Raw genomic sequence first — 27,029 nt, 5'->3', positions numbered from 1 at the left:
ATCCATGAACATGTGACGCCTTTGAAATCTGCCTTTTATTACAAAAACAATAAATCTTCATCTGAGCTGTTACCAATAAATCATTCTGTCTCATAGAAATGAAATGCAACTTTGATCACCAGAGATTTAATAAAAATAAACATTATTGATGTGATTAACAACTATGGTCAGGTGACTTATCGCAATCAAAATATATCAGCTGATTATTGTTTACATGATGGAACACAGAACAAAAACTGTGTGTGTGCGTGAGTGCGTGCATGTGTGTGTGTGTGTGTGTATGTGTGGGAGGCATGAAGGTGGACTTAACACACATCAGACTAACACACTGGATGAACAGTAGCTGTATAACGACTGACATGGATCAAACCGAACTAAACAACATGGCTGTCATATCTGCCTACTGACAGTGAGAGTGTTCAGATCATCAGTAGGACACGCACACACGTACACACACACACACACACGGCGGTGATGTGTGCTGTCAGATGAATAGTATTCACAGTGGAGACGCTGGAAGGAAAACGTGAGAGTGGAGTTGTCTGAGGAGGCAGCGCTCTGCCGGCCGTTATTGATTAGACTCCCGCTTAGCCTCATGTCCCAGGAGCCTCCTCCTCCTCCTCCTCCTCCTCCTCCTCCTCCTCCTCCTTCTCCTCCTCCTCCTCTTTTTCACCTGCTCTCCTCCGTCAGGTGCTCCGTTGCTCTCACTCTCTGCAGTGATGTGTTGCAGCGGCATACATGTGAGCCTCTCTTTCCCCTCCCGTGGGCATTGACTGCTGCTTGTTTTCTGTTTGGTATAGAAAGTGAGAATGTTGCAGTGTCAGCTTCGTTTTGGTTCAAGTCTGTTCAGTGGGCCAACAGGAAGGGGAGGAGCTTATGCAGGAACAGGAGGGTGATGCAGAGGAGGGGGTCCATGGTGCTCACCACGCTGCAGCCTAGAGGGACGACACAGACAGGAAGGAGGTTACAACAGAGTTGTGAACATCACACTGGGTCAAAAAGCTGTGAATACTTCCATACTTAAGCGAAGTGTTTTGAGTATGTAAGTGCATTTCAATTCACAAGTATGTCGAAATGCAGTGTACTGTAAGAACCCGGATGGTGCACTCAAAACGGTCCAAAAGTTGAGTGTAGAACGATGGACACTTCACATCCTCAATGATTGCCGCCTTGGCTACAAAGCGGAGTATAATATGTAGATCAGTGGTTCCCAAACTTTTTGTGGCCAAGGCACACCAAAGGACAAGTAAAAATCTCAAGGCACACCTATTGTTCAAAATAGCCTTCATAACACGTGTTATCACTTATATCATGTAAAATATCTGTAAATGTGCATAATTATTTAATAATGCCAAATAAAATGTGACAGAGACAACTAGGCTACATTACTCACAAAATCATATTTATTAACAAAATATTAAAAAAAAATTAATTAGAAACTTCATCAAATTAGGCTTCATCAAAGCAGCAATACAACCATTTAAACCAGACAGGTCACAATAAGGCAAAGGAAACTTTGCAAAATGTCATCACAGAGAACTGTCAATGCAAGGAAGCTGCACCGTCCATGGTCCTACAGATTGATCAGTATTGAAACATATTGTGCGAAATATGGGGTACTCTTTGAGGTTTTGTTTTTTAAGAATTGTTTTTAGGTATAGAGTTTGCCTCTGTATTATGAAATGAGCGCATACAAAGTACTGATAGTAAATTAAAAATAATTATTTTTTGTGTAGTTGTATATTGCAATAATAATGTATGGTTATCACAAAATCCCACGGCACACCTGGACTTGCCTCACGGCACACCAGTGTGCCTCGGCACACCGTTTGGGAACCACTGATGTAGATCAACATACCGGTAGGCAAATGTTTTCCACCAGTAAGAGGAGCTAGCTGATGCCGCGGCGGCATAATCTCCACCTCACATTAAACAGGTGACGCACACAAGCAAAAAGAAAAAGAAAAGAAAATAAAGAAAAAAAAGGACAAGTAAGGCGTTCATTATCGCTAATTGAAATTACAAACAAAACAAGCCGTTGGCAACTGTTGCGATAGTTACTTTCGGTAAGTGTACAACGACAGTATTCGATTTGAGAATACTAACCGCCGAAATGTGCGCACTACAGACGTAAGTAGTGTACATAGTATATTACATGACAATGTACTCATGGAAGTATTTGAATTGAGACAAAGTGTTTCCTCTGAAGTTCTAATAATAATAATAATAATAATAATTCATTCAATTTATATAGCGCTTTTCAATAACCCAAAGACGCTTACAAGGACACAAAAGAAACAGGGTAGAGACATACAGGGGGAGACGAGGGAGAGACAGTACACAGTGAGACATTAATGAGCGAGGTGATGGAGAGACCGGCTATGGGTAGGGGAGGTCGTAGGCTTGGGAGAAGAGGTATGTTTTTAACCGGGACTTGAATGTGGGGAGTGAGGGTGAGTCGCGGACAGATGGGGGGAGAGAGTTCCAGAGTCGGGGTGCAGTACGGGAGAGGGCTCGGTCGCCGAAGGATTTGAGTCTGGATGTGGGTGTTGTCAGGGAGAGAGTGGAGGAGGGCACGGGTGGGGCGGTGGGGAATGAGGAGGTCAGACAGGAAGGGGGGGGCCAGGTGGTGGAGGGCTTTGAAGGTGAGGAGGAGGATCTTGAAGTTGATGCGCTGTTTGATGGGGAGCCAGTGGAGAGAGTGGAGGACGGGAGTGATGTGTTCACGGGACCGGGTGTGGGTGAGGAGGCGGGCAGCAGAGTTCTGGACCATTTGAAGTCTATGGAGGGAATGGGAAGTGATGCCGGTGAGGAGGGAGTTACAGTAGTCGAGGCGGGAGGAGATGAAGGCGTGGATGAGGGATTCGGCAGCAGGGGGAGAGAGGCAGTGTCGGATTTTGGCGATGCGGCGGAGGTGGAAGTAGGAGGTCTTGATGACAGAGCTGACATTGTGATCGAAGGAGAGGGTGGGGTCCAGGATAACGCCAAGGTGCGTTCTAACTTGAGACTACTGTTTTCTATACAACTACTGTAGCTACAACTGAATTTATTTGAATAGTATTAATTAGTGTCAATTAGTCATTAGTGTTAATAAGTGAATGATGGCGGCGCGTCTATACGCAGCGGCTAATCTGAAATTACTCTTTGTATATTCATATTCATATCTTTTTTTAATTATTAGGGAGAGATGCATCAAAATTTCGTTGTGCTTCATTGCTCAATGACAATAAAGGAAATTGAATTGAATGTCGCAATGATTATTTCTAAATTCTTTATTAAAACAAAAAGACGGGGCGGTGTTAAGCTCAGTTGGTAGAGCACCCGCCCCATGTGTTGAGGCTCTATCCTGCGTGTCATTCCCCCCTCTCTGCCTCCCATTTCCTCTCTTTCTCTCAACTCGCCTGTCCATTAAAGGTGAAAAGGTCCCAAAAAACATACTTTTACACAAAAAGTCTCTGTTTCTATTAAAACTTGTGTACATAAATCAACATACTACAGTTCATACACTGACAGAGACACTCAAAGAGGTAAATAAAATGGACACACACACACATAATCCACAGATGTACATTATACGCAAGCACATTTTTTAGAAAGCAAGTGTGACTGTAGATACATAAGTACAATCTGTTCAAATGTTCCAGTGAAATAAGATAATGCAGCTTCATGTTGTTTGGAGCTCATCCATCTGTCTGCAGTGCAGTTGTAGACGTACAGCTACAGCAGCACAGCTGTTCGTGTCCTGTGACTCGATGTGATTGGTGTGTCATGTGATGTGTAGGGTTTGAATAATGGCATGAGACTGGATACTCATTGGTGACCTAGAAAACACCACGCATTTAGTTTACCAAGCAATGTTTCTGAAATGTGTCAAAAGCAGACTGTAGACCTGCAATAGCCAGATTATGAGACGTGCCACAGGTATATGAAGTAACCGTCTGAATAAAGGTGGACATTACTGGGGTGGCAGGGATGATATTTTTACTGTATATGGTAAATAAAAGCGGACCAAGAATAGAACCTTGTGGAACACCTGCACTGACACTGAGGGGACTTAACTTGAAACTGTGGGAGACTACAGTCCTGGAAATCTGGTCTGAGTAGGTGAGCATGGATGACAGCAGCTGTTCCTCTGGTGGACTGACAGCAAGTCTGAGCAACTTCTTCTCCAGGTTGAGGAGGAGACATATTGGATGAGAGGAGTAGTAATTGAGGATGTGGTGTTCCAGCCGGCGAGAGGTGGACAGACCACCACCTCCACGAAAAAAAACATGCTGGAGTTTGCAGTCTGCATACAGCCATTATAAAAAAAACTTAAAGTCCCCCTAAAGAGGCATTTTAAAATTTGTAAAAATGCTCTGCTATGACTATTTTTTGATTACAATTGCTTTGAAAAGGTTGTTTAAAAAAGCTCCCAAATAGGCTAAAAACAGGTCTACTATTTAGGTCTATTTCTCCTTCATTGAAAAATCCAGATTATATGAATATTCATGAGTATGCAAATGCATCATGACTCGCTCCCGCCCACTGACACCGTGTTGCTAAGTAACGGCTCTGCGCGTTAACGGGGCAGGGGAAACGGAGGAGCAAAGTCAAAACACAAACCCGCACTGAAGCTGGCAACTAAACCTCTGGGCCACGGCAACTAATGATAACATGCTTGAACATCTAGCTGTGTAAGTAGATCACATCACAGTGAACAACAAATGAGATACAAAACAAATTCAATGGAATTGGTTGCTAGGGATTGTGACGTATTAATCCTGACTGTTTGCTGAAAAACTGAACCCAACTTTTTCAGACTCTGGTTTTGAAACTGCATTTTCAAATCTAAAATGCTCAGTTGTGACTTTGCTGCTGAAATGTCTTGTAGCAGAACCCAAACACTACATTGACATGTTAATAATTTCAAAAAGTCAATTTTTGGTTTAGGGGGACTTTAATTTTTGTAGATGTTTCCTACATCAGTGGTGTATGAGGGAATGAGAGGACTGAGTAGTATGAAATGGAAATGCTGAAGGTACAAGTACTACAACTGTACTAAGAATAAAGTACTGAGAACCGGTGATTTAATCATGTTGCTACATGTAACCCCGTCCATTGCATCAGACTGACCCAAAGCTGTTCTATTTTCTCCAGACAAGACTCAGGTCAGCAGATGAACGATCTGTGAGGTGACGTGAGGTGGGTTCACTCAATAACAACATCCCATTTATTTGTTCGATGTACCTTCCTGGATGACCCAGTAGTTGAGGAGATAAGTCAGACCTCATTTATACCTGAACCTTTGCCACAAACACGCCACCTGGTCTCAACACACACACCCTCCCATAAATCACTGTCCCCAATCCCCAAGAAAAGGAGACATTTGTTTAAAATATCCACCAGAAACCCTAATTTCCATTATCCTGCCCCAACCCATAAATCTCACACGGTAATCCGCCTCACTGCAAACTGTATGACAAGACAAGGAAGTTCTAGAATGGGTGGAAAAAAATAATGAAAGCTACCAAAATGAAGCATGATTACTGTGAGAGAAAACATTTACTACTCCACTGATTACATTGATCAGGTGGCGTGTTGACTGCAGCGTGGTCAGTGGACCATGTAGCTACTGGAGGAACAGGAAAGTCAGCCTCACTGCAGTCTGATGACTGATGTTTTCTTTTTTATCTGGGATAAAGATGGATATCCTCTCTGCTGATGTACACTAATCAGACATAACAGCTAACTGTTGTTATTGTTGTGGCTGATGACCTGTTTTATAAGATCTGAATCATACCGGATTTGATTTGAAACTTACATTGGAGATTTTTACTTATCCTTACATAGCTTGACTTATAACATGACTCACAACATTAAAACATGTCACATTGACGTTATATTCTATGAACCCTGGGAACAGTGGCAGATTTGAAGATATCTCGCCTGCTGTCTCCTCATTGGCTCATAGGCTGTCTGTACACCACTGGCGTAGCCACGGGTGTGCCAGGGTGTGCCAGTGCCACCCACAGAGGAAGCTGGCACACCCAAAAATTTGTTGCATTTTTTGTTATAGTCTATAGCTACTAACATGTTATCGATCAGTCAATAAATTTGTAAAAATTGCCGTCAGGTGATGCGTTGCGACACCTGCACCGGCTCGCGGAGAAACTGGACTAGTGGAATAATTAACGAGTTCAAGGCCAAGCCACGCCGTCTTGCCCTTTAGATTGAGAGCTGCACAGTGCGCACAGGTAAACAGCGATATTGTTGTCCTCTTCTGCTTTGCGATATAAAACCATCAGGCCAAGCTGTTACATAATCATATGTGATGAATGATGAGCCCAGTAGTTGTGTTCAGATGGTTAAATAGCTTTGTTGATCATGCGATCAAAGTCATTTAAGCGCCTTTACGCACGCCGCATCTCTCTTCCGGTGCGCTCCTCTCCTCTCCTCCCTCTCCAGTACCTGGCTGCTCAGCTCTGGGACCGGGGCTGAGAGACGTCACCGCTGCCTTCACTCCGTCCGTGATCCCTCTGGTCAGCGCGTTTAGATCCGAGTGTGGCCTGAGTGTCCCACCTGAGCTCTGTGCCATAGCGCGCAGCTCCAGCTCAATGAATGACAGCAGGTCTCAGTTACCTGCTCAGATGCTGCTCAACACTGATCAGAGCAGCTCTCCCTCGTTTGCTGAGGTTTTATTATAAACTAACATCTTCTTTTGTTCTTTGCCGCATAGGCCTATATCTACCCATCTTCTCTTCACTTCATCTCTTCTCTTCTTGTTCTACCAACCACATTTTTACTTTCTCATAGATAATCTCCCACGTTTCTTCTGCTGCAGCCCCACAATATGTTTATTTGTCCCTCTCTCTATTAATGCGTCGGATCAAATTTTTATTCTGCGTTTGTATCCATCCAGCTCTCTGTCCACACTCTCCATGGCGGAAACGGTTACGCGCAAAACCCTCATTTAAATACTGCGGTGTGCACGTGTTGTCATTTAGTGTGTTACTCTTAGATCACCTATTGTGCGTGCGCTAACCAGACACGCAAAAGTGTGTTTTTTTATGACTTTGTTATTGATTTATTTGAGCACGTCATATGTGTGAATGTTTAGACCTGTTGACTATAAGAGCAGTTACTAAGCAGTTTTTTTTACTCAGCGTTGCATATAGATTAGAAGATAAGTATGATCATTCAGGCTTGCCATGATGCCACTGTTAAACCCAAGTTATTATGTGCAGTCTATGTCTGATGCTTGTTAAAGGCCTATGGCTTATTGAGAGCGAATAACACATGGTTTGTTATTACTGATGAGAACGCATCCAACATACAGTATAATGTTGGAATTCTTTTGAATATTTATGGAGGTGTAACGCTCAGTTTGTTGAAAATAAATTTGGCACACCCAGTCTTTGCAGGTGCACACCCAATGTCTTTTTTCTGGCTACGCCACTGCTGTACACTACAGGTCCTGATGCCCAATTCTGATTTATTTCCTGTATTCAAATTGTCTTATATTCTTGACTGTCTGTTTACATGTTTATAGAACCCATATCCAGGGCATGAAATTGGGTGAAACTGACAATCTACCTGCCACATTGGCTGGTAGTCAATAATGACAATTAACACTGAGCAAGTGTTGTGTTGTTGACCAATCAGGTAGCCTATGTGTACCTCCCTTTTTTTTCGGTACCGTGAGTACTGAAAAAATACTTTGCCCTCGGCGCACCGTGTTGACTCCTGTCGGGACTGACGCCGATATTATACACGCGCCTGAGTATGCGCGTGGTCTCGGTTCGGCTACAGTCGAGCTCGCGGTCCGTTTATGTGAACGCGTCCGGACCTCGAACCGCTGCAACTATTGGTGTCGCCACAGTCTGAGCTCATAAACATGACGTGCCACGTGTCTTTCTCCCGTCAGTTGTCATGGAAACATGACACTCTGACAGTGGTGCGGCGTACAGACCATAATACATCTGTGATAGTTTGGACCAAAGAAAAAAAAATGGAAACAATGTGTCATTTTTGCACCGGTATACAACCTGAAAGTGAATGAATGAGAACAACAGTTCTCTGGTTGAATTACTTGAAGGATAAAAGCAAAGACGGTTTATAAATATACGTATGTGTATTCTGTGCAAGTTCAAGAACCATTCTTATGTATTTTCTGAGTTGTTCAGCTTTATTTTAGGCACCAAAATTTTTGGCTGTTACAAAACCACTGTGGCAGGTGGATTTCAAAATCCACCTGCCACAGTGGCTGGTGGCCAAAGAAGTTAACTTCAGGCCCTGCCCATATCTGATATCTGCATTCACACCTGCTTTGCTTGTGTAGAAACAACCTGCATGCACAGACACAAAAGAGGAAATAAGCCAGTGAGCTACGCAAGGACAAACAACATGGACGCTGATGAAATGGACAGAATGTGTCAAGCATTTTTTTTTTCTGAGGCATTTTCAAAGTTGCACAGAATATTAGAAATATAGAAAGAAGGGAGCCCTTATTAAGGCTTGGGCGTCTGCAGCAGAGATCACTGCCACATCGGTTATCAACGCCATCATCATAAAGCATTGACACATAATTGATGGTGTACGATTTGCAATGCCAGGAAACATCTGATCTGTCTGCTGAGATTACAGACGTATTGACAGATATCTGATTCCTATCTGATTTATTTCCACATAGAAGGAGGCCTGATTCCAATCTGACAATATCCGATGTCATGTGTTTTCATACTGTTTACATGTTTCATGTTACAGATCTGATCTGTGCTACAAAAATCTAAAATGGGTCACTTGACCCATGTAGCGTAAAGACAGCCATAGACATAAGGGTCTTCATTAGAGCTGCAACAATTAATCGATTATTGCACAATAATCGATTATTGAATCAATTGTCCACTATTTTGATAATTGAATAATTGGTTTGGGTAGTTTTATGAGAAAAACATTCCACAATTTCTGATTTCAGCTTCTTAAAGGGATAGTTCACCCAAAATTGAAATTTCCAATTTGGACGAACCAGGGTCCGTCCAAATTTGACGAACCGGGAAGAGGAGCTTCCGCTACAAAACAAGCTTGAAATATAGACTCTTTTTTTTCTGAACAATTTCGCATTTCGGGGCTTCAATACAAGACGGACATTACATACGAGCAGCATGGAGGTATTTGGATGTTTTTTGGTGTGTCTTTTTGTTACGAAGACAATTGGTATCCATTTGCAACCGTTATATGGACATGCACTGCTACGCCGAGACACCCTGTAACAAAACTTCAATTTTGGGTGAACTATCCCTTTAAATGTGAATATTTCTGTTTTCTTAAACTGAGTATCTCTTTGGTTTGTGGATAAAACAAGACATTTGAGGACGTGATCTTGTGGTTTGGGAAACACTGATTGACATTTTTCAACATTTTCTAACATTTTATTGACCAAACAACTAATCGATTAATTGTTTAAGTAATGGACAGATTGATTGATAATGAAAATAATGGTAAATTGCAGCCCTTGTCTTCATACATGATCCTGGTCGGACTTGACGCTGTCAACAGAGTGGTGTTGTTGCTGGCGGGTTACTACAGATCACTCCACCGAATCAGCAGACTGACACGTGACATCGTCACATCTTATCTAATAGCGTTGTGTGTCACCCTGTGCGACCTCCCTGCGAGCTCTGCACCGACTCCATCTGTTAACGCAGCAGCATCCACACTTCACCTGACAGACAGAGAGCGACTCAGACAACAGGAGCCGGGCGCTGAGAGGAGAGAGGAGGAGGAGGCTTTTCATAAACTCCTGTCTCCTGAATGATCCATGCGCTTAAATAAAGTTGGAACGAGTCACGGTAAAGACAGTGGAACTGACTGCACAGTAATCTGCTGATAAGCTGATCTGAGCCTTTATCACAACTGAACATGTCAGATCCTCACAGCTCTGAACATGTGAGCTGCTGCTTAAGAGAACACACCACATATCTTTAGACTGCACTTGTTTCCTCTGGATCAATTGAACTGATCTGCATTTCCCCAATTAGATTAGACTGGGAGCACTGATGGAAAAGATTCATGTCTTCCCCACACCAAAAAACCCAAACTATCTTAAAGGGACATTGTGTAACTTCTCCTGTTATCTATTCACGAAAATAAATTATTTGGTTCAAAAGTATGTTTTTCATTAATCAGTAATCACCCCCATCAACAAACTGAAGTGTTCCAGTAAGGTCTGAATTTGCCGTTCATATCATTCATATCTACATGGAGCGGGTAAGCTCGGTGCTGGCTGCCATGTCGTGTCGCCATGTTTTTACGTTCAGTGATGGTAGGAAACCACGGAAACTCAGCGGAGACACCGGAGCTGTCGGCTCAGGTCGAGGTGGCGTCTGTGAAAAGTCACCGCGGTAACGCAGTGAGGAGGAATGGAGCGTTACACTGATGCTGCATTCAGGTGCAGTCGGGCAGACGGCCGTCGGTAACAAACCAGATGTCATTTTAGTCACAGAAGTCGAGAGAAAGCCGGTAAAATGTGGGTCAGGTAAACAATACGACATCGCCATGACAACATATTGTCACGTGTATTGTTCTGCCTCGTGCTGACGGACCACTTGTTTACATAGAGGCTTGTTTATGCCGTTACGTGCAGCGGCTGTCGTCCGTCTGCCGTCTGCCCAATTTCACGTGAATGCAGCATGAAAAATATGATTGAGTTGCTTGTGATATACAACCACAACGCTAGATGGGAGTAATTCCTACACAATGTACCTTTAAATAAATATACATGACCTCAGGACATACCCATTTAGAAGGCCTTAGGCTGTTTACTGCAGGTCATTCCCCTTCTACTCTATCAGCCCGCTTCCTGTCCGTCTGAATCAAATAAAGGGATTAAATGGCTAAAAATAATTATAATTAATCCTTTAGTCTACACGGTAATTAGCATTAATAAAACAGCATCTATGATTAAATACATAACATGTATTTATCATCATTACGACATCACAGTATAAACCACATATAGAATCTGTGCTGCAGACACGGCTGCCTATTCCCCTTGTGTCCCCGAGGATTCAAACCAACAGTGATCTGCCTTCAGAGAGGAAAACAGCCACAGTGTGACACTGCTGTGGAGACGTCTGCCATGACGACTCCACATCAGCTGAGAGGACAAACCCTCCTGTCAGGACATTTGTATTCGGACGTGGCCGACTGTGACGTTTTAATCTCCACTGCCTGAAACATTCACAAAAGTTGTTTTCATGCTCCTGAAGCTGCACTGGCTCAGGTTTTCATTCCAGGGCTTTGACTGCGTGACACTTTTCTGTACATCCCTATATTAGGGTGAGACTGGAGGACGTTTAGGGCTCCCTCCACCTTGTGCGTGCCGTGTACTATATTAGGCTGTCCTTGTCAAAAGATGAACACAACCATGTGGACTGAGGCTTTTGTAATTGCCACGCACATATGCACAATATTATTCCTCCATGTTAACAACAGCCTGAGCCATTTTCAGGGTTTTAGGTTGTCCGTTTGTACAATTCCATATCTGTACATCCCATCTTCATCAACTTACTAAGAACGGCCTCGATGGAAAATTTGGCACAAGCACTTGAACTGAAGCATGAACTCACTTGCATCTTTATTTAGATTATAGCCTTTAGTCCAGGCAATCTAGCTCATTTTAGACCCAAAAATAGAACTAATTGTAATAGAATTTTTTTCCACCATACATCATTTCTATGAGGTGTCCAGAACAACATACTAAAAGTCCTAGGAAATCCTAGTTGGGGAAATATGTTTAATTCGCATCAATCCAAGATTGATTTACTGTCTAAGGCCAGAAAACAATACACCCCAATGGGGCTATTTTTTTCCTTTGCTCCTATCACAATGAAACTTTACACAATGAAACTATCCATGAAATGTCACATTTTTTGTATTACAAGTTTCTTTGAAAATGAATTTGAATATGTAAATGAGCTATACACTAATGGAATATGCCCAAAACACACCCGAATAGGCTTTTTTTTTTTCCTTTACTCCTACCACAATGAAACTTTACACAATGAAAGTATCCATGAAATGTCAAATTTTTTGTATTACAAGTTACTTGTGAATGTGATATCAAAAGGATTCCTCAAGGACATCCCTTCAGATGTGCACGAATGTCCACGGGACTCTGGAGAAAACTGATTACACTTTAGTGGTCACAGACCTCCTTTAAACCATTACTCAAGACTCCAAACAGCAATTACAACACAAATAACCATGTTTCATATTTTATATGACTCTAGATGAACACGGAGGAGACCTGAAACTAGAGGCAGACAGCCTCCAGGCATTAATTATAGTTTTCTTAATGGATCTAGACACATCTCAACCTTCACTCAATATGCAAACAAGCCACGGTATTTCATTTGGTTGAAGAGAAAGTGAGACAGCAGCAGAGCCCAGTCTGAGTGGTGGGCATAATTATGAATTATTGTGGTTCAGTGGCATCACTGTGCTAGGAGGAGGAAAATGAAATGCTCTGCCCTTATCTGCCCCATCACATCAGTTTACCCAGCAAGCAACTCTGCAACAACAGCAGCAGAGCATCCTCTACAGCAACATGTCTGACCAATAATAGGCCTACATCCAGTTCACTGCTGTTGTTGTTTTCACCTGTTATTATAGCACTTCCTGTTTCTTCCAGATTCATATCTTCATGCTGCACATAGTATATATTTCCTTACTATTTAATGATATGCTTTCATTTATTTATTTACACTGATGCATCTTCTAATTTGAATTCAGTTGTTATATATAACTTTTATGTAACTCAACACCGACAAAATATGATCTAAATGTGGTTATTAGACATTGAGTGTTCACAAAAAATATTATTGGAGGTACTCAGCCTGTCAGGACCGAACTCTGCTGTTATTAATTTAGGGCCCTAATATAAATGTTGCCCATTTTTAACAACCACACAAACCAAAGGAATGCATTGCATCAGTAGTTTCATAGGCTGCTATTACTCTAAAGATTAAACGCTGTGTGAAGTGAGTTGAGTCAGCATTTTGTTAGATCCTCATCTGGATCAGATTTATTTAGGGCTCTGACAAGCAGACAAAATTATGCAAATACGACTTACTATCGCCATGTCCCTCAGTGAGGAACTAGCTTTCATTGACATGTCTGAAAATGGATTAAATCATATCCACCAAGACAATGATTCGCGAGGTTGACCTAGATGATGACGCATACTGTACAGGAACCTTCAGAAGATGGCTTTCAAACATTAATGATTCTGTGACAGTAAACAATGAGCATTTCAGCACAAACACCTTGTAAAGCACAGGTTGGTGAGCTTGGTAATTTATCACACAGCACTGGTCTGTGATGGTTAGACAAAGAGGGGAGGGGTGAGCTAATCCGTTACCTGGCAAGGCCGGCAAATGTCAAATGAGAAATTAGAGACAGGTATAGCTCACACGCCTCAATATATCAATCCTGTCTGCCACTCTGTCAGATGACAGGCGCTAGTGTTTCTGAGTCATAACAGCTAATGCTGCAGGGTGAGGAGGTGAAAATGCTCTATCTTGTTTTTAACCTCCGTCTGTTGTCTTTTAACTCTAAACTAAACGTCCATGATGGATTCCTCTGTGTTCTTTTGTCAAGAGGAAATTGTCAGTGAACCACTTGAACTGTATTTGATTCGGTGTGTAACAGACACCAGCGGCCTGTCTGGCTGACAGTTCAGTCAATTGACTCAGATGTGAGAACACCAGACAGACACAGCACAGAGAAATTCAGCCAGAGCTCATCAGACTTCCTATTTGCACCGGCCTTATTCTACTTTATTAAAATGTGCATCGACTCATTTTTTTTCTTTAAATTAACAATGGGTTTCCTAGATGTTTGACGTCAGAAAAACTCAATTTGATTTCCTGTTGGAATCCTCTATAGCAGCCTTTCTCAAAGTCAGGGACACAAACCACCTGTTGGTTGTTTCTCTGTCAACTGATGTAGCTTCATCAGTTTAGTTTTATCTTATGTAAAAATGGTGAAATGAAAATGATGGATAAGATTACAGATTACAGTTACCTGGATCTCTTATCTCACCAGTAGCTTTTTCATACATTTTTTACCTCGTGTTTTTTTTTATATGTATTTTGTATGTATACCTCATATGTATTTTTTAGATTACTGTGTGTCTTTATCTTAAGATATATTGTAGATAACATTGTTGTTACAATGAATGAATGATTGAATGCAAAGCTGCTGTAACAATTGCCATTTCCTGTGAAGGATTGTTAAATTATCTATCTATCTATCTATCTATCTATCTATCTATCTATCTATCTATCTATCTATCTATCTATCTATAAATTAACAGAAAATTCAAATGCAACATGTACAACAGGCAAATGTTAAAGTAGTGAGTTTTAGTAGTAATTAAGTCACCACTTTGCCTTTGATGACATTTGGCCAGGATGAGACAGTGAAAAACAATTATAGAACAGCTAATGATGTGTAAACACATATCTGCTGTGCTTGGGCCTACAGCTGTGTGGCTCCAGGCTGGTGTGGAACGTCAGTTCAATCTTGTCTTTGTATTCTTGTATGTTTGAGGTACGTCATGCCTCTACTAATCCATGAGGTGAGGTTTAGTGGATTTATGTTCATGATGGATTGTTGCTCATGCTATGTTTGGTGGGTAAATTTACACTATTAGTTAAACGGTCAAATTTCCACCAGGCTGTAAGAGCTGCTTATTGTTGTAGGGTGAATTATGACATAAAGTCCACTGTGATAGTTTAACATGGTCATTTGAAGTCAATTTGAGTCCTATTACTGGTGCATGGTGTTTGGCTGCCCATCCCGGCTCTTAGGGCTGAGAGGGAATATGGTGGATTAGAACCACTTGATGGCTTAGTATGTGACTTCAGAGTGAGTGTTTTGTGTGGTATATACTTGCAAAGTAGTAAGGATTTACAGTTTAAGTGGAATTTGTCAGCATAAAGGCTAATCCCAGGCAGGTCTGCGTTGTTGTCGGTGTATAATAATTGGCAGGGTGTATCGGCAAAATCTAAATATACGACCCATGAATATATTTGTATAAGTGTATAACCACTATAAAATAAAATGTGTTTGGTTTTCGTAGCCTTATAATTATTATTCTATACATACAGCCCGGGTCTTGCTTAGACCATGTTTGTACGGCAGCCTGAATGGAAAATCCAGCCAGTTAGACTGATTGATTTATTGATTGATTGAAGTGTTTAACTGTTTTATTCGTATGTCTATTGTGTGTGTATGTTTATTGCATGCATGTGTTTAGTCCGTTCAGATTCAAAGCAAAACTCCACAGTGGGAGGCAAGGCTTCTAATCAAGAGCAGTACACATTTTGAAATGTTTTCTATTACTCCTGAAAGAGCAGCTAGTTACCATATTTGTCTGTGAGGCTTGTCAGGTGTAACCTTTCTAAACCCACAGTATATTTATTCATTGCTGATAAGAAAAACCCACCAAGTCTCTTTTATGATTTGCAAAGTCAATAAAAAGGAGCTCGGGGCAAATACAGAGTGGACTCATTTCATCTGGGAGGTGGTGTGAAAGCGGCGTGATGTTCTGTTAGCTGTGCACTCAGCTGAAATGAACAGCGTCAAATGCTTTATGATCACAATGGAGCCTTTTAATCCCCACCAACATGTTGGTGTCCATTATGAGACGGAGACTGTGGATGATCCTTGGTTAGATGCCTCATCAGATGGATTAGTTAGGCTCTCAACACGGGGCTGTGTTATTAATTGAGCTATAATTAAAACAGATTTAAACATGAAGCAGCTAAACTGTGGAGGCACCAACGTGCTTCAGTGAACTCATCAAACCAGAAGGCAACGACTGGGGGGCATAGTGGAGGGGGGGGGGGGGGGGGGGGGGGGGCTTATTCAGACCAACATTAACCTCAGCAGTCTGACAGCTCATCCCTGTGATCTAGTGTTTATACTCTACATGTTCTCTGCTTCCTATTTCATTTGACTGCTTACAAGCTGTGTAGATCTGCACAGAAGGCGCATGTGTAACCTGCATACTGCTTTTTACAGATTGTGTTTAGTTGGTGATGCTCATTCGGTGTAGTAATTTTCATCTTGTCTGCTTGATGCTCTTCATCGTCTTCTAGCTTCTGTATTTAACACATCGCGTAGCTCTGTGCTGCACTGCTTATTGAAATATTGCAAAAGCATTTTTTCAGGCTTTTTATACCTTTTACTTTGACAGGACAGAGACGGGAAATGTGGGGAGAGAGGAGGAATGACAATGAAATGAAATAAAAGTTAGGAGTTTCTGTTTTGTTTGACATTTTTATCTTTAAATCATCAAACCCACACCGGCTCTTCAATTAGCACTTGCTCCAGCAGTGAAATGAAACTTTCCTCTGCCTCTGCTCCAGGAATCAGTTTCAATAAATGTCATGTTTTAACTTCATGCTCGCAGTGCCGCCGGGCTTGGCTCCAAGGACAGGAAACAAAAGAATGGAGCTGAGGATCTCTATGGAACAGCCTGAGGACTGGGCAATGAACAGGAGACCTCTTCTGCCACAAGACAACAGTGGCAGAAGAGCATTAGAGCTGAGAGTTTGGGCCTGGAGGTCCCTCAGGAGAATAGTACCGAGGTGGCTCTGATGGAAGCAGTGCAAATATGCAGTAAAAGGCGAGATCCCTCTGCAGGATCGTTCTGGCAGCCGGGAAGTGAGGCTGGAGGTCTGGAAAGCCAGCTGACACCAGGAGGTTCAACTGTGGGTCAGGACAGGATGCAGGGCAGGGAGCAGGGAGTAGGGAGGGCTGGCTCTGGTTCAGCTGACAACACATCAGGGGCTGCTACAGGCTGGGTCACCCAAGTCTAGACGAGACTTGATGATGGAAGACACAGCTCCAGAGCAGAAGACATAAAGGCCGCAACCTCTGGTGCAGGAACAGGTGGGGTTTGACACACAGACATGTAAACGATCAGCACCTTCAAGACCCACACTTCCCTGAACCATTTTATACACTGCTGTAGGCTTAGACTGCTGGGGGACACATCTCGTCATATGGAGCCCTCAACCGCCGACTGTATCACCCTCTTCCCCTCTCCCCTGCTGTTAAACCGGCCTGCCCTTCCTGCTCATGAACCAGTCTGACATCCACTACCCCCATTAAGCTGGCCTACTCTCCCCGCCTTCCCTCCCACCAGTAGCTGCCTTCAACAGCTCTTGTTAACCATTTCTATGTTTTTGCATATTCCATGTTGCACGTCTGCCTGTCCTGGGTGAGGGTTCCCTCCTCTGTCGCTCACCCTGAGGTTTCTCCAATTGTTCGCTGTTAAAATGGTTTTCTATTTTTTTCCTCAGTCGATGTGAGGGTCTAAAGCAGTGTTTTTCAACCTTGGGGGTCGCGACCCCATGTGGGGTCGCCTGGAATTCAAATGGGGTCGCCTGAGATGTCTAGTAATTGATGAAAAAATTATTTTTTTAACTAATTATTATTCTTTTTAAAAGTATGATTAAAAACACCACACACAATCTTAAACAACTGTATTCTATACTTTTACTTTCTCAAATGTAAAACAAATTCAAATAAATTGCAGCATATAAAAATATTTGAGCTGGTGCATCCTGATTGACGGCCATGATCTTGTGACTGTACAAATGTCTCTGGGGTTGCCAGAAATTTGTGATGTCAAAATGGGGTCATGAGCTAAAAAAGTTTGGGAACCACTGGAGGATGTTGTTATGATGCGATGTAAAGCCCTTTGAGACAAACTGTTTGTAAAAATGGGCTAAATAAAATTGCCTTGCCTTCTTCAAGGGGCACCAAGAGCTAGCTGTCCTTGAGCAGGCTGGTGGCTACCAGGCCATGGAGCTATCTGACTCAGAAGAAGTCAGAAGGTTTGCAAACACTAGAACAGGCCAGAGGCTAATAGACCAGGGGCTAACAGGCTGGAAGCTAACAGCTGGAGGCTAAAAGACTCAAAGCTAACAAACTGGAAGCTGGAGGTTACATTTCCCCTGCGAGCCCTGCCGAGAACATTTTAAATAAATGTCTCTAAACAATTCATGACACAAGATCATGAGAGTTCATGTGTGACAGGGAATGCTGGGTAGGTGCTTAGTATTTCAGTACAGTTGGGTAGCAGCGCAGGAACACATGGACCAAAAAAAAGACACACAAGAACCAACAAAGGATTAAAGGGGAACTATGCAAGTCCAGTTTTGCAGGAGAGGTGCAGGAGCATACAGTCTATGTGTGGGAGGGGGGTTCTGATCCGGAAAATATATCCAGACCAGTCTACATTGTGTAGCCTACTGTATCCCAAAATGCTGCGCCTCTAACCGTGACCAAAGACGGTTTAGAGTAGTGAAGCATCTTTGCCGTGTAGCCTACAGTAACATGTAACTTAATAAAATCAAATGTAATGCAGACTGAACGGTTCATTGTAAAACATGTATTTATTGATGTTAATGTGGTGATTTCTGTACATACAGAGCCCCAGTCAGCGCCGCTCTTCTGTCCAATAGCTACACATATGAAGCTTCACTTTTCAAATTGTTAGATTTCATCAGTGAGACCAACATTTATCTCCTAAAGAGAATTTAACCAGCCGGCGGTAAACCTCTAAAAACCTGCGGGTAAGTTAAGTAACGATTGTTTTGTCCCCCAGGGTGACGACAGAGGTTGGCTGGCTAAGCAGCTCTGCAGACCGGCCGCTGCCTCTGTGATGTTCCGGTCGCTGCTCCACAGGTGGAACTTCACTTCTCCGAAAAACATCGGAGCAAACTTCTAAACAGCCGTCATTTGGATAAACCAACTGCACATTGGGGATCTAAACAGTTACTTTCTCGCATGAAAAATATTAAAACTTAATAAAGTGACGTAATAACAGCGCTACAGCGGGAAACAAAACAAAATAGTTGCAGCCCTACTGAAGAACCAACAGCTGCAGTTCTACATTGCAGTTCACTACTAACTACAGCAGAAATTATTCCTATTTGTCATGTGTAGCCTATATATTATTGGTATTATCTTTAATTTTTTGCTCGTGCAGCTGATCTTCAGCAGGATTTCCCATCCTCCTGATGAAAGCATGGATTATGGTTTTTTAAAGTAGCGAAATGAGAACACACATCAAACAGCTGATATCATGACTGTCAGTGCTGATTGTGACATTAACAGAGACAAGTGATGGAATTGGAGAGTTTGACTGTGAGGTTTTATGTGCTGCATCAGTAATCATCCACAACACAACGGCCAGATGTAGGTTACATAAATGAACTGCGGACGCATGACCTCTCAACTCCTTTGTTAATCATTGGTTTGTCTTTGGGTTTGCTGGGGGGGGGGGGGGGGGCTTACTGAAGACAACACAGAGACAGAGTGAGCAGGACTCTGTGTCCAGTGATAGACCAGGGTCTGTTCAGAGGGCTGGTGGTGGCCGGTTTCACTGGATGGGTCTGTTTGAACCGACACAGACTGTTCACGTGGTCACATCCTGTGTTTTTTCACCAACGTGTGTGTGTGTGTGGACTCCACCACGGGGCCTCCCTCATTAGAACTGCAAAAGCCTGGAGCGGATACAGCTGTGTGCAGAGCAGCTGTGTTATTAGTACCTGTCCTGATTAAACTGAACACTGTTTCCTCATGTGTGCAGCGGCTCAAGCACACATTACATCACATTACAGAGCACTTGGGCAAGTTACTTTTAAAAGTTAAAAGTAATTAGTTCCAGTTACTAGTTAGGCTACTTTCCCCGGAAGATAAGTGTGTTACTACATTAAAAAACTAACAAATTACCTGGAAAAGTAACTAATTCGTATTTTCTACTTATAAAATGCTCAAATATGTCAAATTACTTGGATTTGCCCCCCTAGCCATAACCCTAACCTCCCATTTATCTGAAACTAACCAACTCACTCAATATTCCACCACACAGGCAGACTCGATGTTGCTTTTTTCCAACTAGTTGATGGACTGAAGAAAAAATGTGTGTATAAGTACACTTTAAAGGTCCAATGTGTAATAATTGTCAAGGTGCATTGGCAAAATCTGAATATACTACCCATGAACATATTTGTATACATGTATAATCGCTATACAATAAAATTTGTTTGGTTTTTCGTAGCCTTAGAATTATTCTTTTATAGATAGGGTCTTGCTTTAGAGAGTATCGCTATCTTGCCCTGCCATGTTTGTACGGCAGCCCGAATGGAAAATCCAGCCAGTCAGAGAGCACGTTTCAAGAGTTTTGTGTTCATAGATAAAGGAGGAAGGAAAGAAGAAGGTGTAGGAAACAGCAGACATACGTATCATAAAATGGTTCAGATCGAGCGAGTGAGCGCTGAGATCTAGAATCTGAACGCTGGATGTGGCGTTTTTTTCCTCTATTTTACGCACTGGACCTTTAACGGGTGTATTATTTTGTGACGGGACTTCTTGTTTATTGTCAGTAATGGTAACGGCGTTATAATGGGGAAAACAATAACTTTTTAGATTAGATTACTTGTTACTGAAAATAGTGGTGATGCTGGTAATGCCGTTATTCCCATCACTGTATATCACACATATTAACAGGCCGATCTGTTTCTCTGATTCATTGCTTACACTTTTCTATAGAAAGGCCTAGTCGGATGCTCGGGGTAATAATTGTCACACTTAATATAAACGACTGAAATACATCAGGAACATGTTTACACGCCTCAAATGAATCTGTCAACCGAACATGCAGCTGCTGATATATCAGGATGGTTGCAGCAGGCAGTGAGCCTGGTGGACAGCTTTAACTGTCTGAAGACTATGACTAATGTTTCTTTACAGACACACACACAGACTAATAAATAAAAGGCTGTGTCACCTCCAGTGGAGCCTCCGACTGACCAGACCTGACCAGAGCTGTGCACTGCACTGTTACTGTAACACTCCCAATATCCCACTTTGAAAAACAACAAAACACCAGTATTTAGATAAAAGGCACGCACACTCACACTTTATATCAGCACATGGTGTTTGCATATCTCAGTCCACCAGCCGACCTCTCTCTACAGCAGCCTGCACAGGTAGCAGCTGATCGATTTTGATACTCATATAAACACTGATCTAAATCTATACACACCTCATTGCTTCACATTAAACAGATGGTTCACCCAAAATTGAAATTTCAGAAGTTTCAGATTAATGAGTTTAATGAGTGAATTTTCAATTTTGGGTGAACTATCCCTTTAATGTGAATATCTTACATAATGTACAGATAAAAAACAACAACATCAGTGATGCACATCAGCATCTACCTTATCAGTTGACCACCTATCACGAGTTCCCTTCCTCGAACAGAGAAGAGAAGAGAAGAGGAGCAATGTGGAGGTAGACTGCCACCCTCCCCAGCCGCTCCTGCTCCTCCTCTTCGTCCTCCTCCTCCTCCTCCTCCTCCTCCTCCTCCTCCTCCTCCTCCTCCCCTACCATCTGCTAAGCCTCTGGCACAAGTCGTCTTAATAGATGTTTCACATTCACACAGGAGACGGGCTAAATGCTCCCTGATTGAAAGAGGTTTGAGGAGTGTGACAGAGGTGTGGAGGATGAGCTCATACACTCAGATGATGCACACAGTGTGAAATGTGTGAATGAATGCAGAGTATTAAAGCCGTCACCCGCAGAGATAACGCCGGCTCTGAGTTTAGAGACAAGGAAAATGTTCTTTTCTCCAGATATCAATTTTATGATAAATACATACAGGGCTGTCAGAACCAACGTCGCTATTCCAACAGAATTCAACTTATTTTAAAAATGAGAACATTCGAAGTTGGAAACTGTGTGCCTTCTGCAACGACGCAAATTAACGTTGTGCGTTGCGACGTTCAGGGAAGTTAACATGTTGATAAAACAAACTATTTTTTTTGTTGTTGTGCGATGTAGAGCTGCAGCTTCAAATTTTTAGCGAATTGCCCATTTATTCGGCTGGGAGGGTGATCTACGTGTTCCCACACTACACACACACCTTTTTTTTTTTTTTTTTACAATCGATCAACTGTGATCCGTTGCACCACTACTTATAATGTTTTGATTACAGAGTTGGTAAAACCTAAGTGTGTTGCAAATGTTACATAACAGATTTGGTTAGAATGCCCTTTAGTGGACGTGAGATGTAATAATAAGCTGGTATAATGAGCTAAAGAAAAAAATTTAAAGGGATAGTTCAACTTTTTTGAAGTAGGGTTGTATGAGCTACAAATACCCAAAAAGTACACTAGATGCAGTCGAAAGGTCTCCCCCCCACTGAGAAACACTGTACAGTATCACTCCGCTGTTCAGCTGCACGTCTGTGCGGAGGAGTACCGAGGAGTAGTAAGTGAGTTAGTTAGTTTCAAATAGTAAAAAAAAAAACTTGTTTCCGACCAGCTGATGCATTGTAAATTTTTACTTTATATCGTAGTCTTGAACTGGTGTATTATTTTGAGACAGGATTTCTCATAGGCAGAAAATATGCTGATTAATCGTCCCTCATTAACTACAGTGTACTGATGCGCCGGTGTTTCTCAGTGGGGGAGAGCTTTCTAATGGGCATTCGTAGCTCATACAACCCCCCTTCAAAAAAGCTGAACTATCCCTTTAAAAATGTTGAATATATAACATAAGAAGCATTAGAAATTTGAATCTGATTTGGGGGGAAAGATTGACAGCCCTAAAATACATAAAGCAGTCGTACACTGTCTGCAGATAATGTTTGATAGAACTCAAATGTCCCTCTGTGTTCTGTGTCTCTGGACTCCAGGACGTGTCCATGAGCAGGACGTCATTAACTCCTGCTGAGCTGTATGTGCAAATCTCATCTTCTCCTCATATCACCACTTGGGGTCACTGTGGCTCTGCCCCCCGCCCCCCACACCCTCCTTCACCCCACCACTCCCCACATGCACCCTATCCCCACTCCCTCACTCACCCGCTCCGTGCTGCTGCCGGAGGATGGCGGCGTTCCCCGGCAAAGGCGAGGCTGACGACTTGGCCACCGAGGCGGCGGCGGTGGTGGCGGCGGAGGAGGAGATGGAGGGGAGGAGGCCGGCCTGAGGCACCCGCTGCTTCCCCTGCCCTAACCTGGGCCCCCCCCCCACCGCCGGGCCCACGCCCACGCCGGGCTCCGAGGTGGTCCTCCCCGCCGCGCCCCCTCCCAGGGCCGTGTTGGCGTTCCTCAGCGGCCAGCGGTTCTGGATGTGCGACACGGCCTCCTCGGCCACCATGCCGCCGTCGCCCGGCGTGATGCGCAGGGCGGCGTGGACCGTAAATTCCTGAGTCTCGTCGGCCCACAGGTCGGACACCCGGCACTCGTACACCCCCTCGTCCTCCTTCTTCACCTTGGACAGGCTGAGGCGGTGGGAGATGGCGTTGCCCTGCACGCGCACGGTCTGTGGGAGCAGAGACAAGAAGAAAAACACCGGCACTTGAGCAGCGGCCAGTTTTAGTCGGCACTCAGCAGCAGCTTAAAGGGATAGTTCACCCAAAATTGAAATGTCACTCATTATCTACTCACCCTCATGTCGACTAAGGGCTGGGAGAAGTTTCAGAGTCCTCCGTGGCTTCTCTGAGTTACAGGGGGTCTCGGCGTAGCAGTGCATGTCCATATGACGGTTGCAAATGGATACCAACTGTCTTCGTAACAAAAAGACACAGCAAAAAACATCCAAATACCTCCATGCTGCTCGTATGTAATGTCCGTCTTGTAGTAAAGCCCCGAAATGCGAAATTGTCCCGAAAAAAATTAAATAAGTCTATATTTCAAGCTTGTTTTGTAGCGGAAGCTTCTCGAAGCTCCTCTTCCCGGTTCGTCAAATTTGGACGAACTGGGAAGAGGACGGACCCTGTTTCGCCCAAATTTGACGAGCCGGGGAAGAGGAGCTTCCGCTACAAACAAGCTTGAAAAATAGACTTATTTAATTTTTTTCGGGACAATTTCGCATTTCGGGGCTTCAATACAAGACGTACATTACATACGAGCAGCATGGAGGTATTTGGATGTTTTTTGGTGTGTCTTTTTGTTACGAAGACAGTTGGTATCCATTTGCAACCATTATATGGACATGCACTGCTATGCCGATGCTATTACCCCCTGTAACTCAGAGAAGCCACGGAGGACTCTGAAACTTCTCCCAGTCCTTAGTCGACATGAGGGTGAGTAGATAATGAGTGAAATTTCAATATTGGGTGAACTATCCCTTTAATAAGGGGAGCTGTGTGTTTTATGAACGGAGGTGGGGGCTCATGTCTGGGTATTCTCTGCTCGGCAGACTGAGACATTAGACCCTACAGAGCTCAATTATCCCTAATGAGGGCAGCTGTACCAGCACACATTCATCACATTATCAAAGTTCAGCCTGACACAGGGTGGGGAACACACACACCACTTTACAAGTCTGACATGATGAGGTCATGATGGGCAGAAGGAAACGTGAACTGATCAGGACACCTGGGCCACAGGTAGATGGTGGGTCGGGCTGGGGCAGCTCAACTCATTTCACTTTGATTTACTTTGAATAAAAAGAATGTCAACTGCACAGAACAGACTTTAGAGTATCTATTTTATCTGTTGCTTTTATTGATGATTTACGACCTGCTTATTCATCGTTTGGATCGCACTGAACGCTGAGCGGTGGATGTGTGAGACACAATTTGGTTTTTATGTGACGCATAAAACAGACAAATAAAATCTAATCTAATCAAATTAGGCTTACAAAAAATAGGAGATTGAAATAATATACTTATTATTACAGATTTTGTTTCACAGCAAATTTCAGCTCCCCCATAAAAACCACCCACCACCACTTCCACCACTTTGGTTACTAGGCTCAGATAGCTGTAACTCATATTGTGTAGAATTTATTAATTTCAGTTTTTCTTTTTTGGTAGTGTCAGTATTGGCTTATTGTCAACAAGATGCTGCCAGAGTTGTCCTACTCTTATTTATTGTGATCTGATTCAGTCTTTTATTATGTCTATAAATAGATATTTATTAGTTTGTTTCATTTTCTAACATACTTTTAATTTGCTTTTCAGCTTGATTATCTTTAAAGTTCAAGAAAAGCTGCCATTAAAAAACTATAGTTTTACTTTTTCATTATTGATCAAATCATAATAGTGATTATGATTCATTATAGTAATAGAGCAACCTTAATCATGAGAACATGCTCAGCTAACATTAAAAGACCAAAATGGACACTTACGCTGATTTTTGTGGCTTCCCTCTGAGCAGCCTGAAAAGACAAATCACATGGATCACGTCCGTTAATACAACCAACATTACACAAACACAAATACAGTCACACAACACAACATTCCCTATATCATGCGGTGGTGGGGAGAGCAAACAGCACGAGTAGATCTGTGAAAGACGCCATTGATTAACCTCTCTCTCTCTCTCCCTGCCGTGTGTCTGAGTGTGTGTGAGTGTGTATCAACCACAGACGTGACTGTGACTCCTCCGACCACTGAAGAAGGAGAAGAAGACTCTGGCTGATCTGTCATTCCCTCTGCCTCCTGCCTCACTCTCCCATCACGCCGCTTTTTTTTTTTTTTTTTTTTTTTAAGGCAGCGGACCTGAGAGGAATATAATGGTGTTGATAACCAACAAGTGCCCTCTCTGCATTCACAGTGACAATCCCCCCCACCAAAACCCCCACCCCCAACCCCCATCCTGTGCTGACACACACACACACACACACACACACGCTCCCTGCATTCGTCGGTCTGATTGCACAGACAAAACAAATGGTGCAGCCAAGGTCACAAAACGCATGACTGCAGCTCTGAGGATAAAGCAGATAAAGAGCGAAGAGAGGATGTGATGTGATGTATGGATTTAATACATTTAGTGCTTCAAAAAAAACACCGGTGGCTATTAGTCTCTGAACATGCAGAGGAAGTGAACCTGCTGAGGCTCAGAGAATCTCGGCTCGGTTATTTGCAGCCTGTGGATTTACAAACAGACCAGTGCAGAGTGGAGTGTGTGTGTGTGTGTGTGTGTGTGTGTGTGTGTGTGTGTGTGTGTGTGTGTGTGTGTGTGTGTGTGTGTGTGTGTGTGTGTGTGTGTGTGTGTGTGTGTGTGTAGAGGGGGGGGGCATGCAGAGTGTGCAAATGTTGATCTGTTGACGTCTCTGCGTATACTAATCAGATTTCTTTTTTTTTCAGCTCCTGACTGACTGAATGTGCTTTTAAAATAGGTGCTGCAGGTGGTATCATATCCACAACACAACTCATGCCCCCCCACCTCTCTCTCTGTGTGTGTGGGAGGGATGGGGGGGGTGCAGGTTTACCTTGGCTCTGCTGGCCGGGGCGCTGATCTGCAGCTCGTGGGGCACGTCTCTGGCCAGGTCCTCCTTCAGGTACCACCACTGGATCTCCAGAGACATGGGCGTCGAGCTGGCGGCCTTGAAGGCGCAGGGCATCTCCACGTCCTCTCCCTCCCCCACGCTCACATCTTTAGGGACCTCGGTGAATGTAGCTTTGGTGTTTTTTTATGGAGGTGGGGAGGGGGAGGGGGAGTGAGGGGGGGGGGGGGGGGGGGGGGGGGCAGCAGAAGCATAGATTAATGAGCAGGATGTGCTATACATGAAACTGACTCTACACCTAATGCTGGACCACAGGAACTGGGATTTACAGACTGAAGTGGTTTTTAATGGAGCACCTGTGACCTAGGCTACAATCTGCCTCATGCAGGGTCTGATTTGATCAAATAATGGAACTCCATCACTGATTCCTGATGCTGTGACGTCATCACAGCTGGGTCATTACGTGAGTGTAAATCAGGGTTGTTGTTTTTTTGTTTTTTTTTACTGTCACAGTCCAGAAAAGACAGGTGTCACTCAAACCCCCCCCCCCCCTCTTCTGCTTCACTTACCATTCGCACAGACCACACAGAGAGAGCAGTAATAGAGGAAGCCGCAGAGTCCCGGTGTCTCCATGTCACCACAGCGAAGGCTCGTCACACTCGGCTCGGACAGCAGACAGTCATTTGACCTGGATGCTTCGATAACTCCAAATATGGGCAG

General features: G+C 43.3%; 1 protein-coding gene across 1 annotated transcript; it reads right to left on the bottom strand.

Annotated features, from left to right (window-relative positions):
• Positions 1-846: 846 nt before the first annotated feature.
• Positions 847-26,477, bottom strand: vstm2b (V-set and transmembrane domain containing 2B; the record flags this gene model as incomplete). The annotated part of the gene is made up of 4 exons (XM_083996516.1): positions 26,295-26,477; positions 25,206-25,235; positions 22,934-23,393; positions 847-935 (listed from the first exon to the last, which is right to left on the bottom strand). The coding sequence occupies exons 1-4, from the start codon at positions 26,424-26,426 to the stop codon at positions 847-849; spliced, it is 711 nt and encodes a 236-aa protein (XP_083852642.1). The 5' UTR covers positions 26,427-26,477.
• Between the last annotated feature and the right edge of the window lie 552 nt (positions 26,478-27,029).

This window comes from Trachurus trachurus (assembly GCF_905171665.1).
Source record: "Trachurus trachurus genome assembly, chromosome: 3".
Classification (NCBI taxonomy): domain Eukaryota; kingdom Metazoa; phylum Chordata; class Actinopteri; order Carangiformes; family Carangidae; genus Trachurus; species Trachurus trachurus.
The sequence above is the reverse complement of the archived record's forward strand: the minus strand, read 5'-3'. Positions and strand labels throughout refer to the sequence as shown.